The sequence below is a fragment of the Pan paniscus genome, chromosome 4 (genome assembly GCF_029289425.2).
Source record: "Pan paniscus chromosome 4, NHGRI_mPanPan1-v2.0_pri, whole genome shotgun sequence".
Classification (NCBI taxonomy): Eukaryota; Metazoa; Chordata; class Mammalia; order Primates; family Hominidae; genus Pan; species Pan paniscus.
Genome location: NC_073253.2, coordinates 63139317 through 63161091, shown reverse-complemented (window position 1 = coordinate 63161091; position 21775 = coordinate 63139317). Strand labels below are relative to the sequence as shown.

General features: G+C 34.7%; 1 protein-coding gene across 7 annotated transcripts in view; it reads left to right on the top strand.

Moving 5' to 3' along the window:
* The window catches only part of PARP8 (poly(ADP-ribose) polymerase family member 8), a 188165-nt gene that overhangs the window by 113700 nt on the left and 52690 nt on the right, over positions 1–21775 (top strand). For all 7 annotated transcript variants that reach the window (XM_055112394.2, XM_063604478.1, XM_055112393.2 and 4 more), the window contains 7 exons: positions 78–138; positions 570–660; positions 10519–10585; positions 16119–16244; positions 16764–17328; positions 18895–18945; positions 19051–19146. In XM_055112394.2, coding sequence (XP_054968369.1) covers positions 78–138; positions 570–660; positions 10519–10585; positions 16119–16244; positions 16764–17328; positions 18895–18945; positions 19051–19146 — 1057 coding nt within the window. The remainder of the gene's footprint in view (positions 1–77; positions 139–569; positions 661–10518; positions 10586–16118; positions 16245–16763; positions 17329–18894; positions 18946–19050; positions 19147–21775) is intronic.

The following is a 21775-nucleotide window of genomic DNA, read 5'->3' as shown; positions in this document are numbered from 1 at the left end:
TAAATAAAATAACCTAACACACACCATCTTTTAAGCATCATTAAAATGAAAAAAACAGTGTTAATTTTTGCTTTCAGGGAATATGGAGCCATTGATGATGTAGATATTGATCTGCATATCGATGTTAGCTTTCTTGATGTAAGTATCAATTTTATGTAATATGAATGGTGCATTTAAAATACATTTTATTTTATTTTTTGGGGAAATTTAATTTTCAGTTTTGTCTTATAATATTATTAGTTACATATTGACTGTTAAGGTGCTTTCTGAAGAATTGCTGTGACTTGTCAAAGAAGCAGCGATTTTATAAACATATATTTGCATTGGTTTTTCTAATGGTCTCTGAAATTTATGGGCTTTTACAATACTTCGTTATATTTTAAGTATTCATTTTTAGTTCTCATACATAGAAGGCCAATATTTTCACAAAACAGTGGGTTTTGAGATAACTTATAGGCCTTCATGTTATATGCATTTTGCGAACACAAGTTTTAAAAGTTTGTGTGGTTTTTTTTTTCATTTTGAACTCTAAAAGATGATTAATTCATCTTTTAAATATATTTGTGCAGGAGGAGATTGCTGTGGCTTGGGAAGTAATTCGAACAGAACCTATAATTGTTCGACTACACTGTTCACTTACACAGTATTTAAATGGCCCAGGTTAGTTTTATTTCTTTATTTATTATTTTGAATATTAATTAGCTGTGCACTATGCCTTAAGCAAAATGCGTGTTCATTTGTCAGTTCTGAGCAAAAGTGCTAAATATCTTGATAATGGTATTTAAAGAAGCTTGCATTCTAAGAAAGATGCTTTATTGCCAATATAACTTATGGAAACAGAAACGTAAGATTTCATTTTATAGATTTTCAGAAACTGACAAGTTTCTGAGACACAAACATTTAAAAAACCCAAAAGAGTACTTTGCATGTAGTAGAAACTCAGTAAATATATATATATTTTGGGTTTTCCTTAGATATAATTATTTCTGTCTTTGATTCTGAGATTCAATTTTAATGCAATATAAATTCTGTCTTTGAACATGGAGATTATAATAGTGTATTTGTTTGCTGTATCTTTAAGCAACAATGTTGCTATTTTATTTCAACTGATAGCTGTTTACAACAAAGGACCCTATCATAAGTCTTGCCAAAATTTACCTGGTAAAATGTTTTTTCCTACCTACTACCACACATACACACACATACACACACACACACATGCATGCACACACACACAATTGTATCTGCTTATATTGTTCCAGTTATCTAGTGTTACATTAAAAAAAAAATCCTAAAACTTAGTGGCTTAAAAAAACTTATCTCTCACTATTCTTTGGGCACTTCTTGCTTGCAGTCTCCCATGATTTGCAGTTATGTGTGGGTGGGGCTGGAGCCAAATCAAGGCCTCACTGGGTTGGATACACACAATGCTGGACGTTCAAATGGCTAGCAGTTGATGCAGGTGTCATCTAGGGACTCACTTGAGGCTTTTGGCTAGAGTGCCTGTCCGACACATAGCTTCTTCATGTGGTTTGGACTTCTTGTACCATGGTGACTGGGATGCAAATGCAAGTGTTGGAAGAGACAGGATGTAGAAGCTACTGGGAAAAGACATAGTGAGTCTTTCATTGTATTCTGTTGATCACAGCAGTTGAAGAGCCCACCCAGAATCAAGGGACAGGAACATAGACAGCACCTTGTGAAATCATGGGCATCTTTAATCTGACACACATGTTACTATGATGTCTGCATGTTTTTCCTTTAGGCATATCAGGGAATATACATCTACTGTTTGTTTTCACATAGGAAACATACTTGTTCTTTCAAATTTATAAAATACAGGAAAATCTTTCATTTTTAAAGTTAGTCACTTGTTTTCTGTCTTTGCATAATACATTCTATTTAAATTAATTAATGCATAATATAAATTACATATTCTAACTGATTTAATGCTGGACAAGAAAAAATAAATGTTTAAAATATTTTTATTCTGATAATTTCAGATATATAAATAATAAGAAAAGGAATTTCTCATAATTCTTGTAATGAGAAAGCTAAATGGCTTGGTGTTGTTTCTGTTTTCTATGTGCATATGAATTTATTTTTATAAAGTTGACAATGAATTTTATAAATAGCTATGCACCTTAATGTTAAGTCATGAGACTGTCTTCAAGTCATTAAATAAGCCATAAGGGAATGATTTGTAATGTATGGAGAATATTTCAGCCCATAGTTGTATGTGTTCTTGCTCCTTCCCCACATATTCTGCCATATGGCTAACTTTTTTCTTATTTTAGTGATTTGAAATATACTAATTTGATTTTATTTTAATGGTGGTTAAAAGAAAAGGAAGTCCTTATGTCTGAACTTTGTTTAGGGTTAGGAATGAAATTGGGCGGGTTAATCTCTACTCACCCAAACCCCATCTGTATAAGATGATACTGAAGCATGCTTTTATGTAATCTTACCTCTGATACTTATTTTTTGATATAATCTTGAATGTAAGGGAGATATTTTCCTTCACAATATCTCTTTAAAGATTTTTTACATTTGTGTGATTTTATAAATATTTTAACACTCATTTTAACTCATGGTTAGATTATTTTAATGTTCAGTATAACTCCTTTAGTGTCACAACTCATCTGCTCTTTCTTTCATCTGTATTGGTTGATTCATATATTTTACAATTTGGAAACCAAGGAAACCTGAGGGTTATGTTTTCTTTTTTCATACCTGATAATGACTTTTTGTTTTGTGAATGAGACAAACTTGTCCAAGTAAAATTAGCAAGGTCATGATAGTTTTCCTCCTACGAAAAGCAAAAATGCTTTAGAAACTTCTCATTTTGTGCCTGAAGTATTTTAACTTTTTTTATTTGCAAGGAATCTGTTTTGATTTGTTTGTGTTTTGTTGTGTACTTTTTGGACTGTTTTTCTTCTTCTCCTTGATACTATTTTTTCTGTATTCATTTCTGCATGATATACCTGAGTCTTAATTCACCTCAAGTACATTTTATGTAATTATTTATTATTCCTTCTTTACCTGCTAATCCCAATATGCTGGTTGGATCTAACTCTTTTGTCCTCCATGTTTTTCATTTCTCTAATTCTTTCATCCTTCATATCTGAAAACTTTATATGTTTTTTCCAATCTGTCTTCTGCTCCACTGAGTGAATTTTTTTCGTGATTTCATCTTAAATTTAATGTTCCCATTATATTTTTAATTTGGCCACATTCTTTACTGATTCCGTATTATTCCCTCTTTATCACCAGTCGCTTTCGTTTTATTTGTTTAGTGTCGTTTTGAATTTTGTTGTGAATATCAATCAGTAATTGTCAAAGATTTATTATTTTATTCCTATAGATGGAGTTTTGTTTTCTTCAATATTATATACAAGCAAGAGTTGAAATTGTTCTTCTTTTGGAAATTAGTGTGATGTGTGAACAGTTCTCCCATTAAGAAGAGGAAAGAAAGAGAATTCCACACTGACCCTACTTTAGAGTCGGCAGCTCTGAGATCTGCCCACTGGAGGGGAGGGCTGTGAGCTCTGCTCGTGCCCTACCCTGTTCCCCTGGGTCCCCTTTCCCAGCTCTTGCTCCCATCCCCATTTGTGCACCCTTGGCTGCTAACAGCTCCACTTGAGACCCTCAGTAGCTTGTCCTTAGACAAATAAGCTTTCTTTTTCCTGGGGAGTGCAGATAAGTACTTGGCAGTTTTTTTAATCTTCCCTTCACTCTTCAGGTGTCACTAGTGTGAAGGTACAGTGGCCTAGCTACTCTGTTTCAAGTCTGTACAAATTCTAAGTTGTAATGCATGCTCCAGTTTTACCTACAAGATGGGGTGGAAACTAGAACTTTCCCTGAATTTGTACCCTTGCTTGGCTTTTTCTCTTTTCCTATCTACCCCCCTCTCACTTGTTCTTATTGCTTCCTCCTGAGAACAATTCCGAATACATTATTTGCCCCTTGTCTGCACTCAGGGTCTGCTTCTGAGAGAACTTGACCTAAGGATGGTGGGTCTGGGGTCAAGAAGAAGGCAGCATCTGCTGAGGGAGGAAGCCCTGCCAGACCAATCTGGAGTGTCCTCTCTGCCTTAGGGTTCATTTGCTCCCTATTTTGAGAGGCACCAGCAGTGGTTGACTTTTATTATAGCATCTATCTCTTTCATAGAATGGAGACTTTTGCATCCATCCTGTAGGGCCCCTTAAGATTGATTCCATCTGCTCTGTTTGTGCAAAATTTGCTGGGCATTTCTCACATGGGGATGGCATTACTCCAAGTTTCTGGTCTTTTCACTGGTTTTCTCCTATTTCTGTTAGGTACTGGTTATGATTGTGTTTGTGCAAAAGTATTCACTCACATTACCATCTTACTAGTAAACTCCCCAAGAGATTTTTTTTCTTATTGAAAATTTGAGGAAAATATGATTGAAAATGTGCAGTAATGTATAATATATGAATAGAACTGGAGACAGTGTTACTAAAAAGGAACCTTTAACTTATTATTCCAGGAGAATAATTAGGTTTTATTCTAGCTTATGATTAGGATTATTGCTAGCAAATAAAAAAGAAAATATTTATGAAGAGTGTTTGTGCTATACCCATAATGCCTCTGCCTGTCACAGAATACCATTATTTCAGTTTCCATCTGTAAAGAAGTTACCACCTTATTAAGGTTAAGCAGATGAACTGCCCAATCTCAGTATCCCATTTTACGGTGTGTTGCCTGGGACCACTCCTAATATTTGATACTACATCAGTTAGAATCCAATCAGAAAACAAACCACTCTAGTATCTCAGGTAAAAAAAAATAAACATAAGGAGTTAGTTAATCCAGTGGCTAAAAAGTTGGGAAGAAAAACAGGATGGTGAGGCTCATCAGAGAGTGGTAGGAGGAGACCACTAGGGAAGATGACCGCAAGAGATCACTACAGTCCCTTGGGGCTGGAATGACACGGGAAAGGGATGGTATGCAGCAGAATCCAAATATCAGGGAAATCTTACAGGTTCTAGAACCATGTCAGGAGTTGCTCTGTAGGAGTTAGGGCCACAGAAATAGGACATGTCTGGTAAAGAGCTGCAACCATGGAGAAGATATGGCAACTGCTAAAAAATGCCCACACAAGACAGAGAGGAGAGGAGAAGGAAGGAGAGATAAGGGAATAGGAGGGAAAAGAGAGAAGAGGGAAGAGGAGACGGGGAAGGGAGATGGGGTAGAAGGGAGGAGAGAAGAAGGGAAATAATACCTTGATTCTCTTTCTCTTTCTCTTCCTCAAGTCCAACCAGCGCTTCCATTAGTCAAACCTAACCGGAAGGTAGTTGGCAAGGGACCTGTGGAAATGCAGCCTAAAGGTGGAAGAATGAGGAATGGACTTGAGAGCAAACAAAACACAATGGCCTATGTGTATATCCTTGTCAAATGCATAGTGCTGTTAGACATTTTTTGATTTACATAAATGCTATCGTGCTATAGATTTTATTCTCTTAACCACTTCTGTTGCTAAGATAGCAACAGAATTGTTGGCCCTGTTGCTCTATGTACACTACTATATACTATAGTATAGATCCACTACAATTTACATATTTGCTTTCTTAGTGATGGCCACCTACATTGTGTTCAGATCCCTGATGCCATAATCAGTGCTGCAAAGAATGCCCTTAAATAACTTATTTTATGGACTTTATGACAGTTAACTTATGAAGAATGGAATTTTTATGGGTTGGTCTAATCTGAGCTGAGAGCACATACTCATCATCATCATTTCAATTGCGTGGCTCTACTTACTCATTAGAATTTCTCCAAATATCTGTTAACCATTTAGAATTTTCCTTCTCTGTGTTGCTTTGTCAAACCTTTATTTTTCTAATGTGTTTCCTGTCTCTGAATTTTATTATTGTTTATCTTACAAATCCCTTTAGTATGTTAGCTGTTGATAGCTAGTGGGTTCAATTCATGCAAAAGTCTTTTACAGTGATATTTACAAAAAGTTGATATTTTATGTTTTTTATGAAAACTTTTTGAAATAACAATTCAGTGATTTAAAAAATCGGTGATTTAAAAAGAGTGTTTGCAATGTGTCTTTGGAAGGTATCAGCATTTATAGTAAAATGAAGTTGCAAAAAATGTATGGCTAATTCAAGATTTACAGTTCTTTTTGAAAAGGATTTATTCCTACATTTTGGAAATGTATAAATAACAGTTATTTAAACATCAATATTTGGCTACAGCTAATCTGACAGTATATCTGTGAGAGAACAGAAATGATACGAATTGAAGACATATACCTCCTTATCCACTTTGAAACTAAAGATAAGGATTATTTATATTATATATGGGGAAATATACTTTAAATAAGGATATGATATAATTTGTCTCTTTTATGATAATGTATATTTTCTGGAATTACTGATATAGAGATGCAGTTTTTCATCTCAAGGACAAAGCTGTTTTTATCTGAAAATGATAAACAACTAACCTTACTTTAAAATGATTTCTGTGCATATCATCTCATTATTGGTACCTCTGTGCTTGCATGATCAGTGCATTAGAATAATTTCCACATATCTTGGGCAGCCCTCACTTCCCAACTGCAGTTATATGAGAGATAAGAAAGCATTGAATAACTTTGACCTTTTTTAAGAACATGAAAATATATCACTAGTACTTTCTGTCAAGTTCTTAACTTTTCTTATAAAAGAACATTTGTTTGTAGTTTCTAGTTTTATGTATCAGTACAGTTCTGGGGATTTTTGTTGTTGTTTTTTGTTTGCTTTTTTTGCTTAGGTCACTAATTTTAGCTATATTTATTCCTGAGTACTTATTTGCATAATTAGACTTTTGTAGTTCATTTTATTTTCTAACTCATTATTATCAAGAAAGTATTAATTTTTTAAAACATTGTTAAAAATGAACTTAAAAAGTTTTAAATTTACAGAAAAATTGCAGCTAGTACAGAGGTCCCATACACTCCAAGCCCCTGTTTCTCTGTTTATTAACATCTTTCATTAATACATTGAATATAATTAATTACATTTATTTTAATAATAATATGTGTTTTAGAACTTGAATTTTGGAATATTTTATGAATTACAAATTGCGAATTTTGGAAATTTTAGAATTTTGTGAACTCTTAGTATATTCCAAAATTATAGGTCATTTAGATTTTATGCTATTGAGTCAATGTTTGAAATTTATGTTTTTCTAGAAAATTTATTTTGATAAATATTAACACTTTCTAGTCATGCATAGTATGATTAAGTTTTGGTCTTTGTATTATTAATTTATAGGAATAATTTGTATGTTCTGGATAAACATTTGTGTCTAGTATTATATAACCCTTCTTTCTCTCTTTCTACGTATGTATCATACGCAGTTTTCTCCGGTAAAGGCATTAGTTCTAGTGCATTTCGGATTTTTCTACATTTTTGTAGCTAGATCTCTTTTGTTTCTCTGCCCTCATCTTCCCACTTTTTCTGTCTGCCTCTGAAGAGACTGTATCTTCTTAAATCTTCTTAGAGAAAATACAGTGCTTTCTCATTTAATTCCACTGAGGTTTTCAAGATGTTAGAATGTTCTTATTCACTTTTGAATTTTGATAGCCATGGGTTTAGTATAAGTGGGATTGGAGTGATGTTTACTCTATACCTTACTCTTTGTACAAGGATTAGGGAGTTCTTAGGAAACGAACTAACTTTTTGGGGATACAAACACCCAATTTCCTTGATTGATGGAGCATTTGTGTCCCAGAGTAGTGGCCAACAGGGGATACCATTTGGCTTACAATATAGAGCATGTGTGATCTGAGAAGGTCCTATGAGCAACACAATCTTTGCTCTAATTATCTGCTGCCCCACCTGTTGCTGTGAATGGCACTATCTAAGCTCCTATATGTCATCTTTTCATTTGCACACTAGTTTCTGTTCGCTTTCACCTAATTAGGACACCATCCCAGCAATTCAGTTCTCCTCCTCCTTCTTGTACTATTCATTTCTCTTTTTCTCTTAGAAGATTCACATCAGCAAATATTTCTCTTGTCTTAAAAAAATAAAATAAAAACCCTCTTGACCTCAAATGCCTCTTCAGTTGGGACCCTAACACTCTGCTTCTTTTGACTGTTAATTTCCTTGATTAGAGTTGTCTCTATTAGCTTACTTCATTTTCTTTTTTCTTTTCTCTCTTTGAATCCACTCAAGTCAGGTTTTGGTCCCATCATTTCTGAAACACTGCTCTTGTCAATGTCATCAGTAACTTCATTCTTGCCAAATGACTCATAACCTATTTGAGTTTTCATCTTAATTAAGTTAGCAGTATTTCATAACAGTTGTTTACCTCCTCCTTGAAAATCTTTTTTTTTTTTTCTCTTTTTTTTCAGATAGGTTCTTGCTCTGTTACCCAGGCTGTAGTACAGTGGCATTATCACAGCTCACTGCACCCTCAACCTCCCAGGTTCAGGTGATCCTCCCACCTCAGCCTCCTAAGTAGCTGAGACTATAGGCATATGCCACCATGCCTGGCTAATTTTTTTTTTTTTTTAAATAGAGATGGAGTCTCCCTATGTTTCCAAGACTGGTCTTGAACTCCTGGGCTCAAGCAATTCACCTGCCCGAGCCTCCCAAAGTATTGGGGTTACAGGCATGAGCCACTGTGCCTGGCCTGAAAAACTTCTTTGAATTTGTGTCTAGATAGCAGCACTCTGGAATCTTCCATCCGCTTGGCCATTCCTCCCCAGCCTTCTTTGCTGAGCTGGGCTCGGGGCCTAATCCTCACACTTTCTCTCTCCTCCACCTACATAGACTTACTGAGTGGTTTCTTATCCAGCCTCATGCCTTTATATATATATATATATATACTCTGTTCCAAATTTATATCTTTAGTACATTCCTCTCACCTTTAATGCCTAAATGCTGGGCTTCTCCAATTGCCTTCTTAACGTTTCCATTTTAGTATCAAATAAGCATCTCAAATTTAAAGTATTTGGTCAAATAACTAGTCTTATCTGCCTTTTCAAACCTGTGTCTCCTGCAGTCTTTCACATTGTAGGAATTGGTAAATTTCATCCCTCTGGTTGCTCAGACCATAATCTTTGGATTCATCCTTAACTCTTCTTTTTTTTCTTACCTCAAATCCAGTCCACCCGCAAAATCTGTCCTCTCTCCTAGAAGTGTGAATCCAAAATGTTCATCACCTCCACGGACGAAGTTCTATATATCTTGCTTCACTTGTTGCAATAAGTTCCTGACTGATTTTCCTGTTTTTCCCTTTGCTCTTTGACCAGTTGATCCTGCAGAGCTCACCAGGTTCCTTCCCTGCTCTCATCTCCTGACATGAGACCTTGTTCAGTCCTCTCCCTACACTGTTCTCCAAGCTGTTCCTAGGATATTTCAGCATATTTTCTCTTCAGGGGCTTTGCCTTTGTTCTTTGCTCTGGCTGGGACATTTTTTTCCTGCTTGTTCTTATCTAACATTTAAACCTCAGCCCACATAGCCTGCAGCCCATATATTTTTCCCCATCTTTATTTTTCTCCAGAGCCTTTATTGCCATCTAGCATTGTATCTATTTTTCTATCTGTTTTTCATCTTCCTCCTCTTACTGGACTTCAGACTTCATGGGTGCAGGGATATTCGTGGGTGTGTTTTTACTCTTCCATCTGAAATGACTGGAGCGATGAGTGCAAGAGATACTCTTTAAACCAGTGAATAATGAAAAATGAGCGACTTTTTTGAGAGAAGTTATTAATTTAATTAATATAGTTACTGATTTAAAGAAATATATGTATATATGTATTTTTATATATTTAGTTACCGATTTAAACATATATTTTTATATATTTAGTTACATATTTATTTTAGTATTTTTGTACATTTAGTTACCGATTTAAACATATATATGTTAGTATATATGTATATATGTTATATGTACATACATACATATATATATACACACACATATATACACATATATATATACCTGGTAAAAGTACGAACCACGTGAAAAGGAAATCTCCTGTGCCTTCTCATCTCCCATTGTTTTATTCTAAAAATGATGTATGTAGATGCAAACATGTTGTCTTTCTTCCACTTAAAAAATAATGCACTAACTGTCCTACATGTGGCCAGTTCAGCTGTTGCTTACTTTGAAGATCATTCTTTCTTACATTTACATATATTATACATTAATATATAATATATTAATGTATAATATATATTATTATACATTATACTGTATATTATTATACAATATAATGTATAATGTATACAATATAATGTATTATATATTATACAATATAATGTATAATGTATACAATATAATGTATAATATATATTATACATTAATGTATAATGACCAATAATCTCCTATGTGCATATAGCATAAATAGCATTGTTTAGGACTGCATGTACACTGTTTTTAAATGTGTATATGTATATGCACATATATAATGCGATTTCAACCTTTTTCTGGCTGATGGTTGAGTTTCAGTTTCAAGTCAATATGTGACTGTGATCCTTTTTCCTTTCCAGTGCCCACTGTTGATGTCTTTCAGATTTCCACAAAAGAGCGATTTGGATTGGGACATCAGCTGAAAAAGTAAGTTTGCTAAAGTGCAAAAAATAAATTTCTGCTAAAGAGAACTGAGTTCTCATTTTGTTCATTAAAACAAACAAATGAAAACCTTCTATTCAATAAGAACTTTTTGAAGCAAGTCCCTCAAGAGAGGAAATCATCATGATGCTAAGAGCTGCGTTGATAATTTATTAGCAGGGCTCAGTTTTCCACCTGGGCCAGAGTCCTTCTGTTGCTATCCAAGATCCACTCTCTTTCCTCCAGCACCCTGCTCTCTACCTGGAGAGGCTGACCTGTGTGGACACAGGCTCTGAGTCCCTAACATGACCAGTGGAGGCAGGAAGGAGAGTAAGATGGAAGTACTTACTGCTCTGGTTTCCTTCCTAGGAGGTCATCCTGAGCCGACCAGTCCTTCCACTGAAGCCTGCTGCTCTGCTCCAGGCTGCAACGTGTACATGACTTTCTCTCTTACTGGGCTCTATTGAGGGCTTCCACTGCTCATTCCTTGGGGCCCAGAGGTGGTATCAGTTTAGCAGCCACCGGCCCTGGACTCCTGCACTATCCCTAATTGCCATTCCTACCGCTTTGAAACATTGGTTTTTTAACTAAACACTTTATTTCCTGTGTGGACCTTGATTTTGTTTTATGATCTTTAAGTCTATTTTATATAAATATCTATTTTTAAAAAACAGTAAAAGAAAACACTGATAGAGCCAGGATACAATGGCACTAGAAAGAAAAAAAAATGCATCTTAGAAGTAAATAGAGAACACTGATAAATTACAGACACAAGAATTGACTCTCAAATTTTTCTAAAATCAGAAGATCACTGATGTGATCTAAGGCACAGAACTTTGGGACCCACTGGCCTGTGTTTTGGTATGCATCCAGAGGGCTTGTTGTGGTTTTCCCTGAAGAAAATAATGATGCCATCCACATGGTCTCCTTCGCCAGCCTTCCACACAGAGGGAATACAGCTTTCTCTTTGGACATAGAGTCTAGATGAGCCTTGATTTCATACGAAGACATAAAGCCACCCCATTTGAACTGAATTTTAAAATTTAGGCACGTACCTCAGTTCGCCATGGTCAGAATATAAACATTAACTTCTATCAGCTTTGAGAATTTGTGTTTATGGAGAATTCCTAGAGGATTATTCTTCCAAATCTGCAAATTTAGCTTAAATGTAAATTTGTCAAGAAAGACCATTAGATAATTGTATGCTTAAAGCCTGGTTTAGGCCTTTCATAATGATGCAGTCTATATGATCACTTTTATTTTAATGAATTTAAATTTGGCATCATATGTGGACTTCTACTGAGCAATATTCTAAGGGAAAACATATTGAAACTATATTTGATATATGAAATAGAGAACTTACTGAGGTCATTTTGCCTGATGTAGGAAGCCACATATATGATATCTAGGATTTTGTACGTATTACAGAGCTCTAGAATTTTCTCAAGTTTTTATGACTTAAATCGAGGCAGTACTACTCAAATGTGAGTTGTGTGCCTACCACATTTGAAAGGAAAAAACATTCTTATAAATTCCCAGTGTTGAGTTCAAAGATATGCAAATATAAAATTAGATAATAAACCCTTAATGTTTAGAATTCTGCCTCTCTAAAACTAAATTTAATTTACAATGTGTGTTTAGCATATTATATAATGTAGTGTTCTCTTATAAGGACTCACAGGATAAATTTTCTCAGTTTTCCATTCTAGGGTCAGGTATGTTTTCCCAGGACACTTGGTTGTGTTTTTGTGATTGGATTTTGTTTCCTGCATTGTGCCCATATCCTGCATGTCTTGGAGATGAGCATGGAGCCTGCCTCCATGATGAGCATGGATGGCATTATGCAAGTTGGGTACCATTTCACCTTGACACATTTTTTTTATACTATGATTTTTTTTCCTCACTCAATTTCCTCCCTTGTTTTTATACTGTTCTACTTTGTGTACTTTTGCAAGCCACTTACAAACTTTTATTTTTAAGTGGCATGGAGCTGATCAAAATAAGATAAGATTTACAAAAGTACACAGGTCTAGGAATAAATAGCTTTCTACCCTTAGTGGCTTCTGGGTACATTACATAGGCTCAGCAAAAGAAATCATGTATATAATCCCAACTCTGAGAAATTAAAGAAAGCTATGTGCCTTTTTCACTGTTTAAGTACCTAGTAACATATATAACATATTTAATTAATATCCCTATCCGAGTGATTAATGTTTTCAAAGAGTTACTTGCTTTTAGGGATAAATATTAGCTATGTGGAAAGTTTGTTAATATAGATTAGAATTTTTTTATGATCCTTGAGAAATTTTGGTCTGATATGTTTGTTTCCCTAATTATAAATAATTAGATTTGGCTGTGATCCTTAAGGTCACTGCCAGCCTAAAATCCCATAATTTTAGCAATCTAATTTCATCCTCACAATAATTTATAAAAAGAAACTAAATATAAGGAGGTTATTTTCTTAGAAACATACAGCAAGTTAGGAAGGCAAATTTAGAATCTAGGCCCCTTGTTATCAGTTGGTTTTCAGTAAATAGAAGACACTCTTATTTACTGAATAACTTTTTCACAGGAAAATTTTTTTCTGGTGATTTCAGACAGCAGAATAATTTTATCAACAATAGCAACAGCAAATGCTTATGCAGTATGTATTATATGTCATGCACTATTCTAAGTGTTTAACATATAATAAGACATTTAATCTTTACAACAACTCTATGAAACAGGCCTTGTTACTCTCATATTTCCTAGATGTTGAAACTGAAGCCCAGAGAGGTTGAGCAGCTTGTTCACGGTCACGCAGCGAGAAAGTGATAGAGTCAGAATTTGACTCCAAATCAGTACTTACAACGCATAAACTAATCTGCCTCTCATATAATCCTAGATATTCCTTTGCTTGAGATGAGACATGGAATATGTGTTTGGCATTGAATGAATATTGAGAGAATGTGAAGTCAAAATAGCCTAAAAGAAAAAATATTTATGTATTTTCTCATGGCTGACCTGACACAGATATCACAGATATAGTGATTGGTCTTGTATAGGGTATCCTATCATTCAAAGGCTCAGCATATCACAGACAATGGAAATAATCTTCGACTTTTGTATGACTTTATGTTGAGTCTGCACTGATCAAACCTTAGTTGTGTTTAAGGGGGGAAAATATCGCAGATCTTCAGTTTTCCCTTAAATTTATGTGCAACATAAAATTAGGTATAAATTTTTTGTATGTAGAGCTCCACATTTGTAAAACGAAATTCAATTTACAACTTAAAAGTGCGAATCAAAATAAAATACTTGAAATTCAAATTAATACCATTAACTTGGTTTATGATATTATTTTGCTAAAGCTGTTTCACCACCACAATTAGAATATAATACTGACTGCTGTAGTGCATAGTTTTTTGAAATCAACATGTAAAACAGTATGATGTCATCCCTATGTACTTGCTTTTGTCCACTGCCCTGGAACCTTTGTTCACATAGTTGGCTGTGATATCATCTGCTCTTGACGCGATGCAAATGTATACTTTACCTTGAAATTTTTTTCTTTTTTTCCCTACCATCAGCCAATCACTGGCAATGGTAGTAGTTCCTTTTGGTGCCAGCACAATAGTAAACACAAACTCAAATGTAAATACTGAAGTCCCTTCATGGTTCTCTATTATAAGGAGGTGGTTGTTATACCAAATGTGTTCATATGTATACTCCAGATTACCCCTGAAATTAAACACAACATTGAATGTCTTTTAGAAAACAATTTCTTTTGCATCCAAGAACAACTAGGTACCTGGGTATTCAAGTTTAAGAATTACTGATTTTAGATGTTGAATCACACTTTGAATCCTAATGTAATATATAAGTGGGAAAATTTTTAGCCATTTTGACCTGTTTGTTTTTTTGTTCCACTTAGCTTATCAAGATTAGGCAAGCACTTGCCATCTTTCTTAAAGAATGGTGCACAGGAGTAGCAATTTTTTATGGGAAGAAAATCTGCTTAATACAAAGGGTTGTGTCAGTGGAAATTTCAAATTAGGTACAGGGAGAAATGATGATCTTATTATTACATTTAAATCCTGCTGAAATTTTGGGTAAAAAAAAATTCAAACATGAATAAAATGTTTCTCGTGCTGACTGAGCGAATTTACTGTGAATTTGGAATCATGGCATCACTTATTGAAGTTTTATTCCCCTTTTCTCACCACTTCCACTGCTAAAAGGGCCCCAAAATAATTGAGTATGTAACTGTTTATTCTTCTGAATTTATCAAAACTAGCAGAAAAAAGCCTAAGTGATATACTTTCTGGCGATCTGAGTTAGTTTGTTAAGACCTGAAGGATCCTGAGAACTTAGTAACTGGCGTTGTGCTAAGAGTCACATCTGTCCCTTTTGAATAGCATGTGTTATACATATCAAAACCCATATTTGATAATATACGTACTACTACTCTGTCACTTGTATCTATGCTAACTTGGGCAGATTTCGTTCTCTTATTTGTGAAATGTGTGGAATAACAGCTACTTGCTGGGGTACTCTGAAAATTAGAGGCAAAAATGTGCATATAACATTTCTGTTTTACTCTGTGACATATTGTAAGTGGGAAACAAATATTGGTATCATTTTCCTGATCCCAAAGCAATGTGTTAGAAATAACTGAAAAGAGCGTGAAAAACAGACAATCCTGAAGTTATTTTTGAAGAAAAAGAAACACATTTAATTTATTGCATGCTTGATGTTTAATTGTAAAATTTCATGTCTACTTAAGTATTAGTGTTGAGGGCCACTGCCATGTGGAAAATGGAGATACAGAGAAGCCATCCAAGCCCAGGACCTTTCCCAAATAAGAACACTGTGTCCAAGTCCACAGTTGGCATTCCAGAATTCTTTACCATAAAGCACTGATGGAATGATTTTGACATAGAAAATATCGACATTAGGAGTTACCAACATTCTGCCTTATGATATTAACTAAACAAACTTAAGGATACCCAGTTTTTAAAATTTAGTGTAGTATCTTCAAAGGTGAATAGGCTGTGTTGAAGATATAATTTGCTGACCACATATTTCTACGTAGAGCCAGTTCTGCGTGTTTTCTTTTTATGTATGATTTTATAGCTTTGCTTTCCTTTTCATGAAGAAGATATAGAAGCAAGTCAAGTAAAAAGAAAATGGCTTTACTTCTATCTTAATAAATAGCATTATAATTAGTAACAAAAATTTTCTTAAAAATTGATTTTCTAGCACCAAAAAAAATTTAGATTTTTTTGCCACTTCAGCTCAAGTTGTTGATCCTGAAGGCCGTCTTTATAATTCTCTTTATATCTTTATTCTATCATTTGAATTATTATAGCAAATCTGCTAATTTGCTATATGATGCTTTCCTACATATGAAAAATCTTGTATGATTATAAATTAGCATCTCACTGATTTCTGTGTGTTTGCATTTATTTGATAAATGCATTTTCTACATAATAAATACAGTAACATTAATTGAAATTGCCTTGGAATGGTGATAACAGAATTACCTTTGGATTGACAGAATCATGCAGACATTTGTTACACAGCAGTGGAAACAGAGCAAAGAAAAATCCAATTGCCTGCACAATAAAAAGTTGTCAGAGAAGAAAGTGAAGTCTCCCCTGCATTTATTTTCTACTTTGCGCAGGTTGGTAACAGGCAACTTCGTCATTGTCTTACTAAATGCTGAGTGTGTGATGTAGTTCATGCTTACAGCATTCTTTCTATAGTGTTGGCATCTGTTTATTTTCTTTATAACCTCTAAGAAAAGACTGAGTTAGATGCATTCCATCAAAAACATATTCATTTCTATGTTTAGAGTTTTTATTAATATTTATTTAACATTGGTTACATTTGCTAAAATTACATTCTTTGCTTTCTAATCACCTAGAGTTTTTCCTACCAAAATTAGTTTCATTATAGGGCTTTGGGATAGATAGGAGGGAAAAAAAATCTTAGAACCTTTTTTTTGCTTTTCAGGAAAAATGGGATTCAAGTCCTGTGATCATTCTGCACATACCTTTGATTTCAGTTTTGACTGGGTAGGCTATATTAAAATGAGGTGGTAGAATATTTATTAGCACAGTCGAGTTTGAGCATGACAAGCTTTCTTCATGGTCTGATGTACCTGTGATTTGCCTGTAGTAATTGTTGTTCAATTTTGAAGGTCGCCAAGTTATCCTCCCCCTGGTTGTGGCAAAAGCAAATCCAAACTGAAATCTGAGCAGGACGGAATCTCCAAAACGCATAAGCTGCTGCGGAGGACTTGTTCCAGCACAGTCAAGACTGATGATGTGTGTGTCACAAAGTCACACAGGACCTTTGGCCGCTCCTTGTCCAGCGATCCCAGGGCGGAGCAGGCTATGACAGCAATTAAATCGCACAAACTTTTGAACCGTCCTTGCCCTGCAGCTGTTAAGTCAGAGGAATGCCTAACTCTAAAGTCGCATAAACTATTGACTCGATCTTGTTCTGGAGATCCACGATGTGAGCACAACACAAACTTGAAGCCCCATAAACTGTTAAGCAGGTCTTACTCTAGTAATCTCAGAATGGAAGAATTGTATGGACTGAAAAATCACAAATTGCTCAGCAAGTCCTACTCCAGTGCCCCCAAGTCATCCAAAACTGAGCTTTTCAAGGAACCTAACGCAGAGGGCAGGAGGCTCTCTCTTACCTCAGGGCTTATTGGTATCCTAACACCATCTTCATCTTCATCTTCTCAGCTTGCTGTGCGTAAATATTTTCATCTTGAGTTCTTAAATGTTAGCTAAGGTGCAGTAGAATTTTTTTTTTCTTATAAGATCTGGTGGAGAAAAGAAGCAAAACTTTGTTTTAATTTACTGTTTTTTAAAAATCTTTTTGGATATTGTTTTGCATCCCATACATTTGCAACTGGCAATGAAATGTAAGCTTTGGTTCTGAAAAAAAATAAATGTAGCTATTCACTTGAAGTCCAGTTCAAATTCTTGTCATAGTAACAAATGCTACTAAAAACAGAAGGAAACGCATTGGATTCACAAAGCCCTTACTTATTAAATAAGCATATAATTTTAATGTTTCATTAAGTAGGTGTATCTAATCTCTGGTCTTCTCACATGAGTGGTGGAGGACCACATTTTTCTTGTGGTTAAATTGAGAATAATTCCCTTTCAATTATATATAAGAGCACTCTGCCCATGCATGTTTTTACCTGTGGAGAGAGGCAACATTTACCACTTTATCCCAGAGCCTCACTTAAAGTTGTTCTTAGTGTCCATTTTATACTGAAGTCACTTTATGCTGTAGCCGTTTTTGGGGGACATGGGACCAGAAGATGACTTTAATAATTTAAGTCCTTTTGATGCTATTTATCAAGAGTAACTCTTACACAAAATTTATCACTAGCATGATTGGCATGATAGCCAAGTTCATGCTAGTGATAAATTCATAGACCTATCTTATGTATATTATTAACATATTCAAAATAGTTGATGAAAAGTTTTGTTTCCTTTTGCTAAATATATATGTGTGTATGTTGGGGGTGTGTGTTTAGCTCTAACCATTAATGTGTAAACACTCAGCAAGAGATGAAATTGAAAAAAATAAGATCTGTTTCAGGAAAGTAATGTTATTCTTATATAGGTTTATTTCTAAAATTAAATTATAAACTATACTGTATATTTATTTTCTGAAAAGTTGAGTGTGTTGACAATTTCACATGAGCATCCTAGAAGCCCATTCCTACTCAAACATACGTTTTAAGGACATAGAGTAAATAATGTAGAAAAACTGCACAGTGGAATGTTTCCCATGTTAGCTTCATCCAAGAAAGATCATTTCAGACATTCTGTGAAAGAAAATGCCTTAATAACCTCTGATATGGCTAAGCATAATTCATAGTTTTCTGTTATGACACTTTCAGTAGCTGTCTAATATTTCTTTGGAGGAATAATTGTATCTGATTGTAAAATAAGACTGAAGTCTCCTAATGAAGAGGTATGAGCATTTGCTGATTAGTAACAGGCAAATGAGTTTTTGTGATCATGTAAAGATGCCAGTAATTTTTGCTAGAAGATCAGCAGCTAAGAGTGCTGTTCATTTACTGTAGGCAAAAATTGCATTAGTAATGGTAGAAAGGGTATTTATAACAGAGTGAATAAAAAAGTTTTTAATTTTGATGTCATCAGTGACTCAATTCATATTTCATGTGATCTTAGATCACTTTTGTATTCACTATTGCAAAGAGTAAAAGGCTGTAATTTATACATTTTTACATTTAAAAAAATTATCATTTTTTTTTACTTTGCTTTTTATAGCCAAATGGTGCAAAATGCATTCCAGTACGAGACCGTGGCTTCCTGGTGCAGGTATGAGCCAAAACTCTACCCATTGTACAAATATTTTAGTTCTTACTGGGTTTTTAAATCATTTATGAGCTTGTCTTAATTATTTTTCCTTGCTGTTTTATTCAGACAATTGAGTTTGCTGAACAGCGGATCCCTGTACTAAATGAATATTGTGTGGTTTGTGATGAGCCACATGTGTTTCAAAATGGCCCTATGCTTAGGGTAAGTTCTTGCTGATAGAATGTTAGTGTTGGTTTAGAATATAGAAATATAGAAAAGATTTGAAATATAAAAATAAGTAAATAAATGCAGTTGAAAGCAAATACTCTTTATTGAGCAAATTATTTACATATAATTTTGACAAAATGAATTAGTATTACTTCTAAAGTAGCCTGTGAAAGAGCAGTTAGTTTGATATTAGGAAAATGTTTCTTATTATATTTTTTACATATGTTTATCTAACAGCTATTTATCCATCTACACCTATATCAACGTTAAGCATCTTAAATTGTGGAATTTTGAAGAACCAGTGTTTACAAGGTTATATGACAAGGATGCTTAGGCAGTGTCCCTTCAAAACTCCACAATTTAAGATGCTGAATATGTGAGAGGAGAGTCTTGGTCCTATGCCAGTTAAAAGAGGTACACAGTAGTAGAGAGAGGATCAGAATAAAGATTTCCAAAGATGCTAGCATCCTGACACATTTGGGATATTATCAAAGGAGTATGAAAATAAGAATCAGTGTATACGTGCATTTTGGAGAGAACGATTCAATTTTAAAATGATTTTTTTTGGAATTTTTATTGCTAAAATATAACTTATAAGTCACTACTTAAAGTATACAATTCAGTGGTTTTTCATATATTCACAATATTATATAACCATTACAGCTATTTAATTCCAGAAAATGGAATTTCCATTATCCCCAAAAGAAATATTCTGTTACCAGTCACTCCCAATTTCCGCCTCCTGTCATCCCCTGGCAATTATGAACCTGTTTTCTGTTTCTATGGATTTGGTCATTCTGGATATTTGATATGAATGGAATTGTACAGTATGTGGGCTTTTGTTTCTGACTTCTTTCACTTATTATAATGTTTTCAAGGCCCATCCATATAGCATATGTCAGTACTTTTATTTCTTTTTATGGCAGAATAATATACATTTTATGCATATACCACATTTGTTTATCCAGTCATCAGTCGATGGAATTGCTAGAACATATGTTAACTCTGTTTAACTTTTTGAGGAACAGCCAAACCTGTTTCAACAGTGGCTGCATAATTTTACATTTCCACTGGCAATGTATGACAGTTACAGTCTCTATACATCTTCCCCACGTATTATTCTCTATTTATTATTATTTTTAATAATTATAGCCATGCTAGTATGTGTGAAGCGGTTTCTTTTTTTTTTTTGAGACAGAGTCTCGCTCTGTCACCCAGGCTGGAGTGCAGTGGCGCGATCTCGGCTCACTGCAAGCTCCGCCTTCTGGGTTCATGCCATTCTCCTGCCTCAGCCTCCCGAGTAGCTGGGACTACAGGCGCCCGCCACCACGCCCGGGTGATTTTTTGTATTTTTTTAGTAGAGACAGGGTTTCACTGTGTTGGCCAGGATGGTCTCGATCTCCTGACCTTGTGATCCACCAGCCTCGGCCTCCCAAAGTGTTGGAATTACAGGCGTGAGCCACCGCGCCTGGCCTGAGCCACCGCACCCGGCCGAAGCAGTTTCTTATTGTGGTTTTCTTATGCACTTCCCTGATGACTGACTAAAAGATACTAAAATATTTTGATTTTCTGCTAAAAAATTTTGAGCATCTTTTCATGTGCTTATTGGCCATTTGCATGTCTTTGGAGAAATGCCTATTTAAATCCTTTTCATATTTTTAAATTGGGTTATTTGTATTCTTATTCATGAGTTGTAAGAGTTCTTTATGTATTCTGAATACTTTATCCTTACCACATATATGATTTGCAATTATTTTCTTCTATTTTGTAGTTTGTCATTTTATTTTTTAAAGGTAATCTTTGACACACACAAGTTTTTAATTTTGATGAAGTCTTATTTATCAATTTTTTCTTTTGTTACTTGTGTTTTTGATGTTGCGTCTAAAAAGTAATTGCCTAATTCAAAGTCACACAGTGCACTTATGTTTCCCTCTAAGAATTTCACGATTTATGTCTTACATTTAAGTCACAATACTTTTTGAGTTAATTTTTGTATATGGTGTTATGTTGGGGTCCAAAGTCATTCTTTTGCATGTAGATACCCAGTTGTCTCAGCACCATTCTTTGAAAAGACTATTTTTTCTCTACTGAATGATCTTGGCACCCTCGTTGAAAATTATTTGACTATAGATGTTTTGGTTTACTTCTGGACTCTCAAGTCTTTTTCCACTGATCTGCATGTCTGTCCTTAGGCCAGTACCACATTGTCTTGATTAATGTTGCTTTATAGTAAGTTTGAAATCAAGAGGCAGAAATCCTTTGTTTGTGTTTTATAAGATTGCATTGACTGTTTGGGGTCTCTTGCATTTCTCTATCAGTTCTGTGGTTCATTTGTCCATTTCTGCAAAAAGGCAGTTGGAATTTTGATAGGGTTGCATTGGAATTGTAAATCGGTTTGAAGACTGTTGCCATTGGCTATAGACTGGATGTGTTCCTCCCAGAATTCATACATTGAAATCCTAACTCCCATGTGATGGTGTTAGGAGATGGGTTGTTTGGAAGGCGATTAGGTCATGAGGGTGGTGCCCTCATGAGCAGGAATAGTGCCTTTGTAATAGAGCACAAAGAGCTCTCTCACTCCTCTACCATGAAAGGACACAGCAAGAAGATCAATTTGTGGCCT